Genomic DNA, 18,636 nt, shown 5'->3' with positions numbered 1-18,636 from the left:
TGGTGTGTGAGGGTTGTGTTCAAGGGTGGTGAGTGAGCGTTGTAAGGGTTGTGTGTGTCGTGGTGAGTAAGGGTTGTGAATAAAGGTGGTGTGTTAGGGTTGTGAGTAGGTGTGTAATGGTTGTGTCGGGATAAATAGAGAAGATGGTAAAACACAGAAAGCGCTTCATGATCAGGGAGACATTTCCATTGTGTGGAATCATTTGGAGTGAATTCCTGTGATTTCATCGATACCTGAAGCTCGTGGCAATGAAAGTGCTGAGCACGGCACGGCTCGGCTCAAGTGGATTCGCTCACCTGGCGCGCAAGCGCTGCTCCGGTGACGGACCCGCCCCACGAGGGCAGAGCGACCGCCAGTCCCAGGAAGAGAAGGTGCAGAGCAGCAGGTGCAGCGGTCAACGTGCCGAGTACAGGAAGAGGGAACGGCAGCGCCGCGAGCACCGCGAAGATGAAGAAGGCGCGCCACGACACCGAATCGCTGGGACGCGCGCCGCTCGTCGCGTGCAGTCCCAGGTGCGCGTACTGCAACAGCTCGCTCAACAGCACGGCTAGGTAGGCACAGGTCTGGTCAGGTAGCCGACCCCGCCAGCACAGCACCCCGAGGAGCACGGAGAGCGGCGCACCAAGCGCTCCCAGCACGAGTGAGGGCAGCTCACGCAAGTCGTACTGCGGAGCGGCCAGCACCACGAGGTAGGAGGCGAAGAGTGCCTCACTCGCCACATACGCCAGGAGCGTGCCGTGCTTCTGCCGCCTCAAGAACGCCTGGTAGACTTTCTCGAGTTCGGGCGACGAGAACGCGAGACGCGGGAGGCGAGTCGGCCCCGATTCCCCGGACTCTGCATCCCCATCTTCGACCAGGAGAGATTTTTCCCGTGACATTCTTGGCGGGTCCTGTGTGCCGCGATGCCCTCTCCACGTGCTCCTTTCAGTGCAACATCGGAATCGTGTGCCAGAAGGTCGTGGCCGCGTTTCACGCACTTTTCCAACTTGCTTGGTGTGATGTGTTTCGGGTCCAAAGAGACGCGTGCGCGCGCTCAGTAATAATCCCGTAATGACCCGTTAACATGGTCTCTGCAAGGAGCTCGGATGCGTCAGCATGACCCACGGGAACCACTTAGTACACAGCTTCCGCCGCCTTGGCTTCACTTCCGCAGAGGTATCTTTTGGGACCATTGTGCAGCAACTGGCACAGCAGGTGCACAGACCAGGGTGTACCACCCGCCCCCCCCCCCCCCACTGACAAACAGACCTTTCCCTCTTTAACACACACGTGTTGATAATATCGCCTGGACCAATGCTCGAGAGGCTGCATCATTTATTTTACCTGATATCCATTGATTTGGTGATGAATAATTTAACTCGAAGATGAAAAATGAAGTCTCGATGTGAAGGTGCCAAAGACACTGTGGGATCTTTAACATCTACCAACGAATGGTGGGAGACAGGACGTCCAGTTTGACATCCATCCGAGGGACGGCACAAACATTGATGCATCAACCTGCCTGTAAAACACCAGGATGACTGTTTATAGCTGGGTCAGGATTCAAACCCAGGTTGGATAGCTTGGAGGCAAGTGTGCGTACCTCCAGGCCATCCTATCAGCCCCAATCAAATGCCTTCCCATCTCGATTTGTCCACGACCACGCAACTTGAGATTGACGATAGATTCCAATTTTCTTTTCCTCCACCATCTAATTGGGCTAATAGACAAGCTTTCACATGTATATACAGGAAGTACAAGGAGACATTAGCAGACGATGAGGGACATTTCCACGATTTACAATGATGTTCGGAGAAAACGGACATTTACATGAATTACAAGGACGTTCAAAGACAATTGACAATTTAAAAAGTTGGAGAGCCTGTAAGTGATTTAAACTTCGTCAGGTGAGGTCAGGTAGCGGAGCAGCCCTTTGCCACTTCTACTTTCCGCCGGTACTCCAGGGGCCTCCATATGGCCATCCCCCAGGCAGATACCTGGCCCATCCCCATCTCCTTGAGATGCTAATCAACCTGCTGCCACCACAAGGCACCTGGTCGGCCCATTGGCCTCCTCCACTCACGAGGCTCCCTCGCTGAGAGAATCTGCTCAGCAGAATCAGCGTCTGGAAACGAGCCACATGTCCATACAGGTAACAAATGTCATCTGAGTCTTGCTCAGCAAGCGCTCATTGGACACAAAGTCCGACCAGCGATAGACAATAATTCTCTGAAGAGACTTGGTACCGAAGAAGTTAAGTCTCCGTTTCAAATCCCTGGTCAATGTCCAAGTCTCACATCCATAGAGCAAGACTGGAAGCACAAAGGACTTAAAGACAGACTTGCGTTGTCCTGCACAGGTACAGACAGTGCCACACCCCATGATCCAGTGAATCAATGACTCCCCGGGCCTGACCCAGATTTCTATTGACCTCTGGCTCACAACATGTGGAGACACGAATATCACTGCCAAGGTAAGTGAATCTCTCCACGGCCTCAACATCCTCACCGCAAACAGGTACAGACAAGATATCAGCATCCCAGATGTCATTGAAAGCGTGGATGTTAGTTTTGACCCAAGAAACCTGTTATCCCAGTGGCTCTGACTCTTCATTCAGCACCTCGAGGGCCCCCAAAAGGATATCCAGTCTCCGCAAAGATGACTGCATCATGTGTAAAATCAAGGTCGGAGATCTTGACATTCCCAAACAATGCACCGCAGGCTTGATCTCTCAGACATCCTCCTTGGAATCCAGTCCATGCAAGTGCTGAAAAATGTGGGGGCCAGTACACACCCCTGACGAACTCCAGTAACAACTTGAAATAAGTCAGAGATGGTACCACTACATCTCACAGTACTCTCAGTACCAGAGTATAGTTCAGACATCAGATCGATCAGTTTTGGTGGTACCCCCACAAAGATTAACAATCCTCCAGAGGGCATCTCAGTTCACTGAATCAAACACTTTACAGTGATCTACATCGGCTGAAAGCAGCTCCTGCCGAAACTCTCGTCTGCGTTCGGTGAAGACCCAAAGAGCAAGGATACGGTCAATCGTTGACCTCTTTGATGTAAAGCCTGACTGCTCTGGGTGCTAATTGTCAAGCAGATGGTGATGAACCTCCATTAAGAATTATCCGAGCATCAACCTTGCCCGGCACTGAGAGCAGCGTCCCTGTTCGATAGTTATTGCAGTCCTGGTAATCACCCTTCCTTTTCCAAAGAGGGCCAACAAGGCTCCTCTTCCAGTTGGTGAGGATGATGCCTGTGTTCCAAACAGAGCACAGACCTGCATGCAATGACACGAGTATAGCATTTCCACTAACCTTGAGAAGCTCAGCATGGATGCCACAGATCCCAGAAGCTTTATGCCATTTCACTGCAGCTTGTGTTTCCACAAACGAAGGTGAACCACAGTTGATTGGAGAATCAGCAATAGGGATAGTAACACCCCTGACATCCAACTCAACAGCTGGTGGATCAGCCTGGTACAGCCGCTCAAAGTAACCTGCCTAGCGGGCCTTCACTTCAGATTACTCTATCAAGATCCCACCACCTTCCGCTCTAAGTGCAGTACACCGAGGAATGGGCTTGGAGGAACGCAATGCGCGGATTCCTCTGTAAGCAGACGAGAATCACTTGACCACCGGTGATGCTCTACCTCATCACAAATTACTTGCACATCGGCCTCCTTATCCACCCTCATGGAACATACAGTTTTAAGCCTCAACTCCCTGAACAGCTCAGCTCTGCCATCAAGACTGGCCCTGCGACTCTGGTCAATGAATCTGGGGAAGGTGCTCAAGTGGAACGCTAAATATCCGAAATATCGGTCAAGTTCTGAAGAGCTTGACCGAAGGAGAGATTGCTGCTGTGGTTTTGCTCATTCTTAATCGATCATCAGGTCCATTTTTCCACGTTAATTATTATTCGAATGAGACGTCATATGAGTGGAAGTGGAAAACATTTAAAAGTTCCTGGGTGCAGCAGGTGCAAGCAATGGTGGAGGTGCAGTGGGTGCAAGCAGTGGTGGATGTGCAGTGGGTGCAGGCAGTGGTGGATGTGCAGCGAGTGCAGGCAGTGGTGGAGGGGCAGCGGGTGTAGGCAGTGGTGGAGGGGCAGCGGGTGGAGGTAGTGGTGAGGGTACAGCAATATAAATTGGTTGAAATGAGGTGTGGGAGACGTTTTTGTGGGTGATGAGATTCTTAAATATGTAGATTCTTCATTCTGCAAGAAGGATTGTAGACATAGAATTCAGTGTAGTTTTGAAGGAGCGGGAGTTAGGGACATTGAAGGAAGGATAAACGATATTGTATCAGGTCATGGTAGGAAGAAGTTGGTTGTGGTACACCAAGGTGGGAATGATGAAGGGAAAGTTTACTCAGAGGTTTTAAAAAATAGATCCAGGATATTGGGTAAGCGGCTGAAAACAAAGGGTTGTGAGGTCATGTTTTCTGGGATTCTCCCATTATTAGGAAAGACAGAGAAATTATGAACAGAGCAATAGATGTCAACCAATGGCTGGAAGAATGGTGTAGGGAGGAAGGTTTTACATTTAAGAAGCAGTGGGAATCATTTAGGAGACAAAGGGAGTGTTTCCGGAATGATGGCCGCATGTTAAATAGAAAAAGGGGGCAGCAAGGTTTGCAGTGGGAATTGAGGAAGGAATTCAGGCTTTTATTCGATCAGTGGAGGGTGGAGAAGGTATTGAGGAAGGAACTGATGATGTTATTGTGATTAGTAAGGCCAGGCAGAAAAATAGAATTTCAGGATGGGAAAAGTTTAACATATTCTCTACCAATACCAGGAGTTTAAATAATAAGATGGAAGAGCTTGAAGCCAAAGTAGATAGTGAGGAGTACGATGTAGTTGCAGTGAGTGAGACATGGTTTCAGGAGGAGAGTAACTGGAGGACAGGATTAGAAGGCTGCATGGTATATCAGTGTGATAGGAAGGAGAGAATAGGAGTAACAATCTGGGTAAAGGACAGCATTGCATCAAGAGAAAGGGGTGATATTAAGGAGGTAATTAATGTGGAGGGTTCTGTATGGGTGGAGATTAGAGATTGTAAAAACAAGTGTGGGCCCATTGAGGAATATCACTGGGAGAGTGGTTTGTGATGCAAGTAAGATGGCAGGCTTGTTAAACAGGTATTTTGCTTCAACTTTTACACAAGAACAGTCAGGAGAATTGTCAATAGCTGAGAGTATCGATCGAGGAGGTGAAGAAGGGTTTTTTTTATTTATTTATACAGAAGATCCACTTTAGAGTGGAGGAAGTAAAGGAACAGCTCGGTAATCTAAGAGCATATAAGGCTTCGGGTCCAGATAATATACACCCGAGAGTATTGGGGGAGGTGGCTGAGCAGGTAAGCGAGATATTAACGGATATTTTCAATGGTTCACTGGAGTCAGGACAGGTACCGGAGGATCGGAGAGTAGTAAATGTAACACCATTACTTAAGAAAGGATCCAGAGAATAATTGGGAAACTACAGACCTGTAAGTTTGACTTCAGTTGTGGGGAAGGTGATGGAGACATTAATTAAGGACCAGATGAGGAACCATTTAAACAAACTCAAACTAATTAAAGGTAGTCAGCAGAGGTTTACCAAAGGTAGTTCCTGTTTAACAAATCTTTTGGAGTTCTATGAAGCAGTGTGTGATTGGGTGGATGAGGGGAAAGGCAGTGGACATAGTATATCTAGACTTTAAGAAGGCACTTGATAAGGTACGACATCGGAGGTTGTAAGCCAAAGTGAGGGCTTGTGGAGTGGCTGGTCAGGAAGCTAATTAGATTGCAAACTGGCTTCGTGGTAGGAAGCAAAGAGTGGCTGTGAGTGGAAGGATGTAAGTAGTGGGGTACCTCAGGGATCATTACTCAGGCCATTACTATTCATGATTTACATCAATGATTTGGATAGTGGGGTGAAGAGTGTGGTTTCCAAATTTGCAGATGACACAAAGCTTGGAGGTGAGGTGGATAGCAGAGGGGGTGGTGATCAGATTCAGGAAAGTATTGATACTTGTATAGATTGGGCAAAAGATTGGCAGATGTAATTTAACCTGAACAAGTGTAAGGTGTTAGGGATGGGACAGAACAATGAACATAGAGATTACAGGATGTAAGGGGTAATTTTGGAGCGTGTCACACAGGAGAAGGATCTGGGGGTGGTAATACATACGGGAGGTAAGCAGGAAGCACAATGCCAGGCAGCTATCGGTAAAGCAAATAGGGTTTGAGGTTGTATTTGGAGGGGGGGGGGTCAAATATAAATCAAAAGAGGTGGTGTTAACATTATACAGGAAGTTAGTGAGGGCCACATCGAGCATATTGTGTGCAGTTTTGTCACCACAACTCAGGAAGAACATAGATGCCAGAGAGAGGGTTCAGCACAGGGTTTCTAGATTAATTCTGGGCCGAGCTCGACTCAGCTATGAGGAGCGGCTGAAGGAGACAGGGCTTTATACACAAGAAAGGAGATGGTTCGGAGGAGATATGATGGAGATGTTTAAGATAATGAAAGGTAGAGATAAAATAAGTGAAGATTAATTATTTAACAGAGTCGACAGTGATAGGACCAGGGGCCATAGCCTGAGAGTAAAGAGGAGGAGAGTTCAGATGGTAGCTCGGGAGGGGACTTTCACTCAGAGATTAGTTAATGCATGGAATGGCCTCCCTGGAAAGGTAGTGGCAGCAGAAACAGTAGATAAGTTTAAATTCGAATTCGATAGGCACCTGGAAGTTACGGAGATAGAGGGGTATATGGATGTTGGCAGCACTTGAACGTAGTTTGAGCATTGATTGGTGATTGTGTGCATGTGTACGGAGTGCTGATGGTGGGGGTCTCGTTAAGGGATGTTGTGTGTTTTTAACGAAGCCCATGCACCCTCCCCTGAGAAAAAATAAATAAATACAAAAACTACCCAAAATATATTTTTTTGCATTTTCTTGTGTTGATAAATTAGTGTAATGTGGTGTTGTAGCACAGGCATGATGGGTTGAATTGCCTCCACCCGTGTCTTGTTTCGTTGTGTTTCTTTGCGTTTCCAACATATATTTTCCTAACCCAAGGGTTGGGTGAAGTTGCCAGCAGAGCTTTTTCCATCAGAAGTTCGTGTCCGGAATGACGTCATAAGTTTGTAAATTTGACATCAAATGAAAACACGAGTTAAAGGGTTTCAAATAGCCTCAGATGCGGCTGTGTGGACATTTGGCTCGTTTTCCTGACGCTGATCCTGCTCACCAGATTCTCTCAGCGATGGAACCTCGTGAGTGCAGGAGGGCAACGGGGCGACCATGTGCCTCGTGGTTGCAGCAGGTTGATCAGCATCTCGAGGAGATGGGGATGGGCCAGGCATCTGTCTGGGGGATGGTCAGACGGAGGCCCCTGGAGTACCGGCGGAAAGTGGACGCAGCAACGCGCTTCTTTGGCACATGCTCCCATACCTGACCTGAAATGGCAGAAGAATGCTCGGACTTCGACTCTTCAAATGTTAAACAATCGCAATGGTGTCAGTTTTGGCGAAAGCTGGTCTTTTTGAGCAGAAACATCTGATCACCTGCGACACAAATACAATACAATACCACACGCTACAATTTACCCCAATTTATTTTACATCGTTTTTATTATGCAAGATGTGAATGGAAAACTGAGACGATTATAGAAGTAAACAAAATGGTCATCCAAGCCGTACCCCGAGCGGAGAGTACCAGAATCCTGCCGGGCCGATTGCACGATTTTGGCAGCAATGAGGCCTCCGAGTTCCCATTCGCAGCGCGGCAAACCAATGATAGAAACATAGAAACGAGCTGGAACATTTAACAACAGGGGAATTTATTTACAATAGGGGGAAGGGAACACACAAACAGCAGAGCTCTCACGACTACAAGAAATGCGAATTTACACACAAGCACTTATACAATCCTACTTGAAGACGGGCCCACACACAGAAATGGACTCCGTCGGGTCTTTATTGAAGGCTTTCAGCTCGAGGAAAGGAGAGCTGGAGACTAGAGCCTGTGCTTGGACCTATCCACTGAGTGTGGTCTTTGACGATCCAGCTCTGCGGGACTCGAACCCACAACACGATGCCGCTCCAAGCACCAGGTACTGCACTCTCCAACCGGCCACGCACCAATCGACCAAGACCAAGTAGATCATCAGAGGCGACGATGATCCAGGACCAGACGAACCAGCCAGCCGGTGGGACTCAAACCCGCAACACGATGATGACGACCACCATGACCACGACCACGACCACCACGACGACGACCACCATGACCACGACCACCACGACCATGACGACCACGACCACCACCACCCAGCCTGGTGTTCCTTTTTATTCCTTTTTCCTCTGGGGTGAGCAAATTGCCGTCTGAGGCGCTCTCCACCCTCATTGGACGGGGCGTCATGGGAAAGTCGCTCTCTGTGGCAATCTCGACCCCATTGGCCGGGGTGCCGTGGGAAAGTCGCTCTCTGTGGCAATCTCAACCCCATTGGCCGCGGTGTCGTGGGAAAGTCGCCCTCTGTGGCGTGATCGGACAAGGGGCACACCCCCGCCTTCCTGGGTGGAGTCCCGGTCTGAGGCAATGGAAATCTCCACCCACGTTCGTGGCCGAACGCACGTGGGCAATGGTGTTGGTGTGTGAAGTGAAGTGAAGGAGATTTGTTGTAAACGAAACTCCGCAGCGCACACATGTAATTCCCGTTAGACACAGGTAGGGGGCCCTAACTATAAACACACACTTAGGCCTAAGTCACATTTGCCACGACGGCCGTGGGGTCTTCAAAATCTATGGCCACGAGCAATTATACGGCGGCCGCAGTATTTCCATGGTCACACAATGTAGCAGTCACATATGTTTTTATTTTTTGGGTAGCCGCACGGCGTATTTATAAATTGTGGAGACCGAAAACGTGGGGGTGCCGTACGGTCTTTGATTTGATGTCGCACGGTGACCTTAGGGCGTCCCTGCAGCGGCCATATAATTTTCAAGGCAGACGCAAGGTCGCCTCAAGGTGCCTGCAAGATGACCGCAGGGGGGCCCATAAGGCGAACGTGCGGCCAGACGGATGGTAACGAGTGGGTTCTTTTATTTTTTTTTAAACCAGTTTTTTGTTTCGGCTTGTCAAATTGCTACGGCGAACGTAGAAATGAAAAAAGTTATAACTCCGCGTTATAATTCCACGGCGACCTTATGACCTGTAAAATATAGCCAAACGGCGTAGGGGCAACCTGAGGCCACCGCAGAAACTCTGCGGCCGCCGCACGTTTGTCAATTCAGAGGGCGTACGGCCGCCGTATCCTCGCCGTAGAGCAAATGTGACTTAGGTCTTACCGATATAACTGTTCTATAAGGACCTGAATGTTGAGTACTCATGGCTGCCAGATTTGCAACAATATTTCCCTCCTCGGAGCCATATAGGATTCACCACACTACAATGATATTGTTACGAATCTGGAAGTTTACTGCACTCAACATACAGGACCTATCGCTCAGTTATATCGATAAGTAAATGTGGATAGATAGCTCCCTTGTCCCATGTCTAGTGGGTGATTAATTGTACATGCGCTGCGAAGTTATTTTGATAGTCAGGGTTTCCTTTTATTTTTACAACAACAACGAAAACACTCTGCTCCCGGCATTCTCCGCGCGCTTGCTTGGGTACTCCAAGTCATGGACTACGACATGCCCCACCCACCGATTCGCTTGGCGGCACGCCAAGTAGGGGAAAGGTCAGGCCCCACCCACGGCGAACAGGCCACGCCTGAGCGAGCCACGCCCAAGAGGTATAAAAAGGGAACGGAGAGCACAGAAAGGAGTTGGTGGTTGTTTGGTTGAATCTACTCGAGCGGATTGCGAAGGATCGGCGCCTCCTCTTCACCAGCGAGTGTTCTGGAGCGCGAGAATCTGCCGGAGCTCGGGAGGCTGATCGCGGCTCGCCGGTGTCGGGATTCGGCTCACCTCTCGCTGGTGCCCGGTTCGAATCAGCTCGAAGACCACACGAGGTGGACAGGTCCAAGGCAGAATCTGGTCTTCAGCTCGCTTTCCCTCCGAGCTGGAGGCCGCAATAAAGACCACTTAGGGTCCGTTTCGTGTGTGTGTGTGTGTGTGCGTGTGTGTGTGTGTGTGTGTGTGTGTGTGTGTGTGTGTGTGTGTGTGTGTGTGTGTGTGTGTGTGTGTGTGTGTGTGTGTGTGTGTGTGTGTGTGTGTGTGTGTGTGTGTGTGTGTGTGTGTGTGTGTGTGTGTGTGTGTGTGTGTGTGTGTGTGTGTGTGTGTGTGTGTGTGTGTGTGTGTGTGTGTGTGTGTGTGGTGCCAGTCCATTAAGTCGCCATTGTTAAATGCCTTGCTCTACATTATTTGCTTTGCATTCTCCATAGTCGGATAACTCTGCTTCTTATGTGCTCCCCTGCCCCATTATAAATAAACCCATGTGTTAAATGTATCAGTTCGTTTTGTGTTTCTTTTATTGGTTTAACATGGTGCGTGTTGGAGAAGTAGCCAGGCTGTTGGCGCTGTAGAGGGGACATTTGGACCGACGGAAGCTCGGCGACCGTCCGCTCGGGTCGCACATGGTTCGAGTACGCTAGCGGCTCGTTCCGTACGGGTGCCGTCGAGGGTGTGAATACGCGGTAACTTTCCACGTGGATCTCTAGGTATTTTGAAGATTGGCAAATAACCCTGTACCACGTGGCAGAAATATTGACGATTCACGGTCCGATAAGGCAGTGGTTCTCAACCTTTTGGAGCCGCGACCCCCCCAAAAAATTTAAGTTGGGGTGCGCGACCCTCCTCCCGACTCACACTTGAAACACACTGCAGTGACTTCACAGAGCGCATTAAAAAAAAATCCACAGTGCCTGGAGCACATTGGTCAACGCCAAGGTACTGCCAGCTGTTAAAACTAAACAGAACTAAACTAAACTAAACTAAACTGGCATCACAAATTGATAATTTACACGCTGATTTATAATACAGTAAAAACAGCTAGCCACATTCATAAAAAAAGGCTTCTGTAATTGCAAAGAGCGGGTATGTAGCCTATTTATGCACGGGACACAGACTGGAAGATTGAGCGACCCTCTGCTGCAGACAGAGGTTACTATCACATGACAACTACCAGACGTAGACAAACCTTGCATTACTGACCAAAAAATGTACAAAAAACAAAACAAAAACTACCAAAACTACCACTTCCAAAGCTTTAGCTTTCAGTCCCCTTCTTGTCCCCTGCATGGCGCCAGCTCCATCTGTACACACAGAGATGCAATTTTCCCAACTTAGTCCCTCCTCGCACATTTTACTGTCCAGTTTGTTAAAAAATGTCACGACCAGGGCAAATTCTTTCAAGTGTCGAGCAAAACAACATATCCTTGTACATTTTTCCCTCGTAGCTGTATCTTGCAAAAACAAGTAACTGTGCATCACTGGAAACATCCGTTGCTTCGTCAATTTGGATGGAAAATCTTCCACTTTTCTTCACTCGGTCAATGAGCTGCTCTTTAATGTCGTTGGCCATTTCACCAATGTGCCTCACCATTGTGTCATAGTCTCAAGTGTGCTAGCTGTTTTTTCACCATGCATAGCTCTGGTCATTGCAATTGCTGCTGGGCGGATCAGGCTCTCTGCAATAGTATGGGGCTTTTTGGATTGAGCAACCAGGTATGCTACTTCATATGAAGCCAACAGGGCTTTATCAGGGATTGTAGAGTGCTCACGTACAGTCGTATTTTGGCTCTGTAGTTCTCCCTCATTACGACAAAAAAAATCTAATGGTTTGGCAATGTCGGATGGGTCTTTGGTTTGTAAATGTCTCTTCAATTTCACTGGCTTCAAGCTTTCGTGAGCAAGCACTTCTGAACACAGAACACACTGTGGATATTCCACTTCATTTTTGGCTAGGCATGCGATTCCGTACTGCAGAAAGTCAGTCTGATATTTCCGTCGCTTGTTGGAGGCCAAATCTGCCGCCAGTGCTTTAAGCCGCTGTCATACCTTGACGATTTAGCCAGCGTATGCCGATTTATGAAAAATTTGTCTAAAACGCTGGCACACGTCGAATACGTTATGGGTACGTTTTGTATACATGAAGACCACGCTGAAAAACACTGCCATAAGTCGTAGTACGCTGGCTTTAAACGTTGCACTTTTGGGTTGTCCTCAAATTTTTGCATGCTTGAAATTTTACGACATATGCCGACGTATGACTCACGCGTTCCGCTATGCTGGCCATAAGTTGTTGGCACGTTATGCGATTGTTGAAACACGTCGACACGCGTTACTTGAAAGTTACTCATAAGTCGAAACACGTCGAGGTAATGTTTTTAGCGTACCCGAAACTTATTTCTAACCTATGAGTAACGTTTTGTAAGCACGCTCTACGAACGTTGTTCACACTTCGCAACACGTTACTTGAAAAAGACGTCGACGTATTTGACGTCTTCAGGGCGACCACAGAACTTAATGAACGCGTTTCTAACTTACAGATACCGAATAATGGCGTATTGGCAGCAATTAGGGGAATTGGTATATAAAAAGCGGCTTCGCAGGAGGAACCCGTATTTTTTTAGACTTCGTGGTGAGTACATGTCCATGTCATTCCGAGAGATGGAGGAAACGGCAAGGCTGAGACGACAATACCTACCTGTCCTCGAACATCAACATGACCTCATCGAGTTGACACTGCACCAGTTGCGTGCCAATAGAGCCGGGAAAAGAAGACATGAACGGAGAAGAAGGAACTGGGTGAGACCATGGATCGGGAGGCGACGCCATTACGGCATATATGACCAGCTCATGGTGGAACTCCGGAACGAGGACCATGCATCCTTCATCAACTTCCTGCGAATGCCCCCAGCGATGTTCGACGAGCTGCTAGCCAGAGTGGGTCCAAGGATAACCAAGCATTATTATTAAATCATTTTAATAGTCCAGTGGAAGCGATTTAACTCGTTCAATGGAAACAATTTCAATTGCCGAGCACGAGCGTCCAAAAACAATAGGCGAATGACAGCCATTTATTAAAATTGAAGTTGCAGCCTATGTATACAAAACCTCACATAATCGTCGACGATACGCTGCCACGCTATGCATACGTTAGACTATCGTTGGGCATAGGTTGTGGACGCCCAAAACACGCTAATCAATCGTTGGTATAACTTGTGTATAAGTCATGGAAGTGTTCTGTGTTCATTACCAGTACATTATGCATTTGGCCAAGTCGTTTTGAATACTTTAAAAACTTAAACAAAAAAATAGTTCATCGTGTGAATGAGAAAAAAAATTAGCCAAAAAGAACATTGAACAATGGTGCAAAGTAGTCTCCTATTCGTGGACGCAACGAGGATCCATCATCACCCACACCCTCCCCATCATGCTCACCTACTACTACTGACATGGACATACTACTACTACTACTACTGACACTCTCACCTACTACTACTCGTACTACTACTACTGACACGCTCACCTACTACTACTAGTACTACTACTACTACTACTACTACTGACACGCTCACCTACTACTACTACTAGTACTACTACTACTGACACGCTCACCTACTACTACTACTACTACTACTACTACTACTGATACTACTGGCATTGACATCTACTTAACATGGAGTCTGGAACACTGACGGGTTCCTCTTGTGAAGCCCATTTGTATATACCAATTCCCCTAAACGCTGCCAATACGCCATTACACGGTAAATGTAAGTTAGAAACATGTTCAGTAAGTTCTGTGGTCGTCCGGAAGACGTCAATCAAATTCGTCGACATACAACAATGTGCGTTTGAGATACGTCACTCATAGGTTCAAAGCACGCTATTCATAGGTTCAAAGCACGTTACTCATAGGTCAAAAATTAAGTTTCGGTATGCTAAACATTACCTCCACGTGTTTCGACTTATGAGTAACTTACAAGTAACGTGTGTCTGACGTGTGTCAACGATCGTGGAGCGTGCAGAGAACTTATGCCAGCGTATGCGGAACTTGTGAGCCATACGTCGAGAATGTCGTAAAATTTTCAGCATGCTTGAAATTTCACGACGTACTAGACGTACCACGGAATATGACAGCGTACTTCCTCGTTTTTCACCATGCTCCTAACGTATACACAACTTATCCATCCCGTATTCGACGTGTGCCAGCGTTTTACACACATTTTTCATAGGTCGGCATACGCTGGCTAAATCGTCAAGGTGTGACTGCGATGTTGACACTTCCAATTTTCAGGCGGTTATGATTTAAATCGGCGAGCGGCAGGTTTTTTTACAGAGAACGCCACGAGTTCGTCGGCGATACGTGCAGCGCGCTATGCCTAAGTTATACTATCGTTGGGCATAGGTTGTGAACGCCGACAACAGGCTAATCATTCGTTGGTACAAGTTATCTATCACACAACGAAACGTTCTGTGCCCGTTACTAATATGTTATGCATACGACCAACACGTTATGAATACGACCAAAACCTTAAAAAAAATATCAAAACTTCAGCGTACGCCAACGTTTTACATACATTTTTATACGTTGCCATTGCTGGCTAAAACGTCAAGGTGTGACAGCGCCTTTACATTTTTCAGTTGAACTCTTAAGAGTTGGCCCACCTTCACATGTGTCGTCTTGGTCCGCATCTTGAGCTGGCAGACGTTTTTCGACAAGCCACCGATCCATATTCAGCCACCTTTCAGTAGTTGACTCGCGCTAACATTGACTTTCAGCACCCGCCACTGTGCTGCACACGCGCTCGCGCTCTCGCGCTCTCGCACTCACACACACACACACACACACACACACACACACACACACATACACACACACACACACACACACATTTCACTTGCTGCTCAAATCTGTTTCATAATGACTACATATAACATTGGTATGGTAGATTTAATTGAAAAATCATTTTCAAAAAATATTTATGAATTTCTTTATTAAATATTTGTTTGTTTATTTGTTTTGACAACCTTCCCGCGACCCCCAAAACAATCCCGCGACCCCCAGGTTGAGAACCATTGCGATAAGGGACCCATACTTTCCGGAGTTTTCTGAAAAGGTACGATCTAAATTTCGGGTGATCGGTGGAGCCGACTCTACTGCTCCATCTAGCGGTCGTGCACGTCACCGATACCCGGCCCCGCAACAATATCACCATCTGTACTTCACAATCTTTCATCAAGTGTAGTACAACCTGACCATTGGCCGGGGTGCCGTGGGACAGGTTATTACATCAATGCACGACAACCATGAAGTATTTCAATTTTACACACCAGGTGCGATTCCAGATCAGTTCATCCTCCGTTTCCTTTATTACCCTCGCCAAAGGAGAGGGTATTGCATTTTGGTCCGTTTGGTTGTCCGCACAGAAGTTTTGTGTTTTTCTCCGCAACTGCTTATCAGATTGAGACAATTTTTTCACCATATGTGTGACTACACATGTAAAATGTTTTAATCACAATTATGACATCATAGATCATGTGATATGGCAGCCACATTGGAAAAACAGTGAAACTTTGGACCTCTATCTCTGAAACCACACAAAGGGAAAAAAATGAAACTTGGCACATGGCAAGTACTCGTGGGGAATAAGTGTGATTTTTTAATGATGTTATAAGTACCTTCATTATGACATCATAATTACATATGTAGAACGCTTCAGCTATTCAATCTGAAAAATGTTGAGGGTCATCTCAGGATAAAATGGTCCACAGAAAAAAAATTGATGGTGTCATCGGTCACGTGCTTTTGCAGCCATATTGTTTTTGTTTTTTTAATGTTCAAAAATCTTCTCTGAGGTGGCTGAACAGATTGAGGAGAAACTTTACACATATGACCACCTATCCATGAGGAACAAAAGGTTCACACATATGACATCATAGGTCACATGGTTTGGCAGCCATATTGGATTTACCCTAAAACCTATAAAAATCCTCCTCCAGAACGGCTGGACAAAGAGGGGAAACTTCACACAAATGTTTCCCAAGCCATGGGTGTGCAAGTTTGTTTCGGAATAATTGATAGGGCACATGGTTTGGCAGCCATATTGGATTGAAGAAAAATATTAAATAATGTTTTTTCTCTGGAACTGCTTAATCAGTTGATGTGAAACTTCAGATTTATGATTATAGTCGTGATGGGGAATACATGTTTTAAATTTCAACTTGATTGGATGCATTGTTGGGCAGCCAGAATTATTAATTTTTTGATGCAGGTTCTTTTTCTTTTCAAAAAAAAAAAATTTGTTTTTTTTAATAAGTCTCACTTGGCTGTGCCTGGATGGGTTTGAGGGAAGAGGAGCAGCAGCTGAAATGTGAATCCTATCCAGGTTCCTCCTGATGACTTCCTCTGATTTTTGCTTGTTTGGGTTCCTTCTGATTACTCCAATGCAGGACTATACCAATTGATCTTCCATTTGATTTGAATTGAATGTTTTAATCCCATTCTAAATTTAATTGCATAATGAATAATAATTTTTGAAAAACGTCATGGGTCAGAGTCAGGTGTCCAATCAAAGCAGGACATTTTGGTACCTGGTCATCACTGCCAGCAGTTATAAAGTGGCAGTTCTAATTCTTTCATTAGTTACTTAACACAACAGTATACAAAAGAAGTCCTGGCGAGGGTCTGCAATATCTGATTGCTCTTTTTCTTGTGACGAGAATATAAGACCTGTCACTTCCAGAGAAAATAAGTAAAAATTAACTTTCAACCTTGAAAATTTGTGCGAATAAATTGAGTAATAGCTGCTTTTTTGTTTATATCCTTTTCTCACCAGTGTTGCAAAGAGAGCGACCTGCTTTGTAATGCTGCAAAGAGCGGTGTATAATCAGAAATGCTGTTTGATAAGATGAGATGAATAAAATGGAAATGTTGAAAAAAAACAAAATTAAATATAGATAGCATTTAATCGATATGAGAAACAGGATTGAATAAGGCTCACCATTATTATAAGTGAAGATGAAGAATCACTGCCCTGCATAAAAAAGGTGCAAAAACAGATCCCTGAAACTACAGACCAATCAGCCTTCTCCCAATCATCAGCAAGGTTATGGAATCCATCATCGCTTCAGACATTAAATCCTTCCTCTTCTCCAATGGCTTGATTTCCGATCATCAATTTGGCTTCAGACCAGGTCACTCAACCCTGGATATGATGCTTCTGCTCTCCCAACAATGGATGGAGGTCCTCAAAGCGGGACATGAAATCAAAGCCGTATCCCGACACATATCGCATGCTTTTGACATGGTCTGGCACCCTGCCCTGCTCAACAAACTCTCTTCCTATGGTATCCAAGGCCATCTCCACTCATGGCTCGCAAACTTCCTCTCCTGTCACAGTCAACGTGTGACCCTAAATAGAGTTCTTTCATCCCATCTTCCTGTCCAGGCTGGAGTTCAAGGCAGCGTTTTGGGCCCTGTTCTTTTTCTCGTTTTCATCAATGATCTCTCCGACTCTCTGGAAAATCCTCTTTATCGCTTTGCTGATTACTCCTCCCTCTGCCATACCATCGGGCATCCCTCCGACCGGCAAGCAGCAGCTTCTTCGCTCTCCTCAGATCTGGATAAAATCACAAACTGATCCAACACGTGGAACATGTCTTTCAATCCAGACAAATCTCACACTCTCACAATGTCTCTCAGAAAGGACCGTTTGGGACCCCCCGCCCCCCCCATCCACTTTCTCAACAATCCTCTGGAAGAAGTCCTTTCTTTCAAGATTCTGGGTCTCATCATCTGCCATGATCTTTCCTGGGAAAGCCAAACATCCAACATGGCCTTCAAAGCCAGTCGCCGACTGGGAATCCTCCGTCGTGCAAAGTCCTTTATCAGCCCACCTGAGCTCCTGGCCACATACAAAGTTTTCATCCGCAGCCTGATGGAGTACTGCTCTCCCCTCTGGGCTAGTGCTCCTGCCTCCCACCTTTCTCGGCTTCACGCTGTGGAAACCAAGGCATTTGGGATCATTGGCATCTCCTGCGATGAGGCTGAGTCTTTACGTCTCTCACTCTCTCACCGCAGGCAGGTCGGTGGTCTTTCTCTCTACTACCGTCGCCTCTCCGGTCTCACCCCCCCCCCCCCGCTGTGTCTGCGACTTGTCCCCACAATATTTCCCCATGGCCCTCAAGGTCCGCCAACAACCCTCTTCTGGTCAAACTACCAACATCACAAATCACTGCTCACCTTCACTCTTTCATTCCTCTTTTTTCCCGCCTTTGGAATAAACTCCCTCACTCTATTCAATCCCATTCTTCCCTCCAGGCCTTTAAAACAGCTGTTCACCACCACCTCTAATCACCCCCCATCCAAAGGTCAGGTCAGGTATGGGAGCATGTGCCAGAACAGCACGTCGCTGCGTCCACTTTCCGCCGGTACTCCAGGGGCCTCCGTCTGGCCATCCCCCAGGCAGATGCCAGGCCCATCCCCATCTCCTTGAGATGATGGTCAACCTGTTGCAACCATGAGGCACGTGGTCGACCCAATGGCCTCCTCCACTCATGAGACTCCCTCGCTGAGAGAATCTGGTGAGCAGGATCAGAGTCAGGAAAACGAGCCACATGTCCATACAGCCGCAACTGCCGCTCACGGACTATGCAGGTAACAAATCTCATTCGAGTCTCTCTCAGCAACCGCTCGTTGGACACAAAATCC

At 46.9% G+C, this 18,636-nt stretch overlaps 1 protein-coding gene across 4 annotated transcripts in view; it reads right to left on the bottom strand.

Annotated features, from left to right (window-relative positions):
• LOC147025785 (adenylate cyclase type 3-like) overlaps positions 1–18,074 on the bottom strand; it is a 104,396-nt gene extending 86,322 nt beyond the window's left edge. Inside the window, exon 1 of one of the 4 annotated variants that reach the window (XM_085880586.1) lies at positions 14,592–18,074. In XM_085880586.1, coding sequence (XP_085736712.1) covers positions 14,592–14,618 — 27 coding nt within the window. In that variant the 5' untranslated portion in view covers positions 14,619–18,074. Of the gene's footprint in view, positions 1–296; positions 1,143–14,591 lie in introns of those variants that run through there. The other 3 variants (XM_085880584.1, XM_085880585.1, XM_085880583.1) reach the window with 3 other exon arrangements.
• Between the last annotated feature and the right edge of the window lie 562 nt (positions 18,075–18,636).

Source organism: Eptatretus burgeri, chromosome 5, assembly GCF_056783735.1.
Source record: "Eptatretus burgeri isolate ZD-2024b chromosome 5, Ebu_testis_v1, whole genome shotgun sequence".
Lineage (NCBI taxonomy): Eukaryota > Metazoa > Chordata > Myxini > Myxiniformes > Myxinidae > Eptatretus > Eptatretus burgeri.
This window is presented reverse-complemented; position numbering and strand designations above follow the sequence as displayed.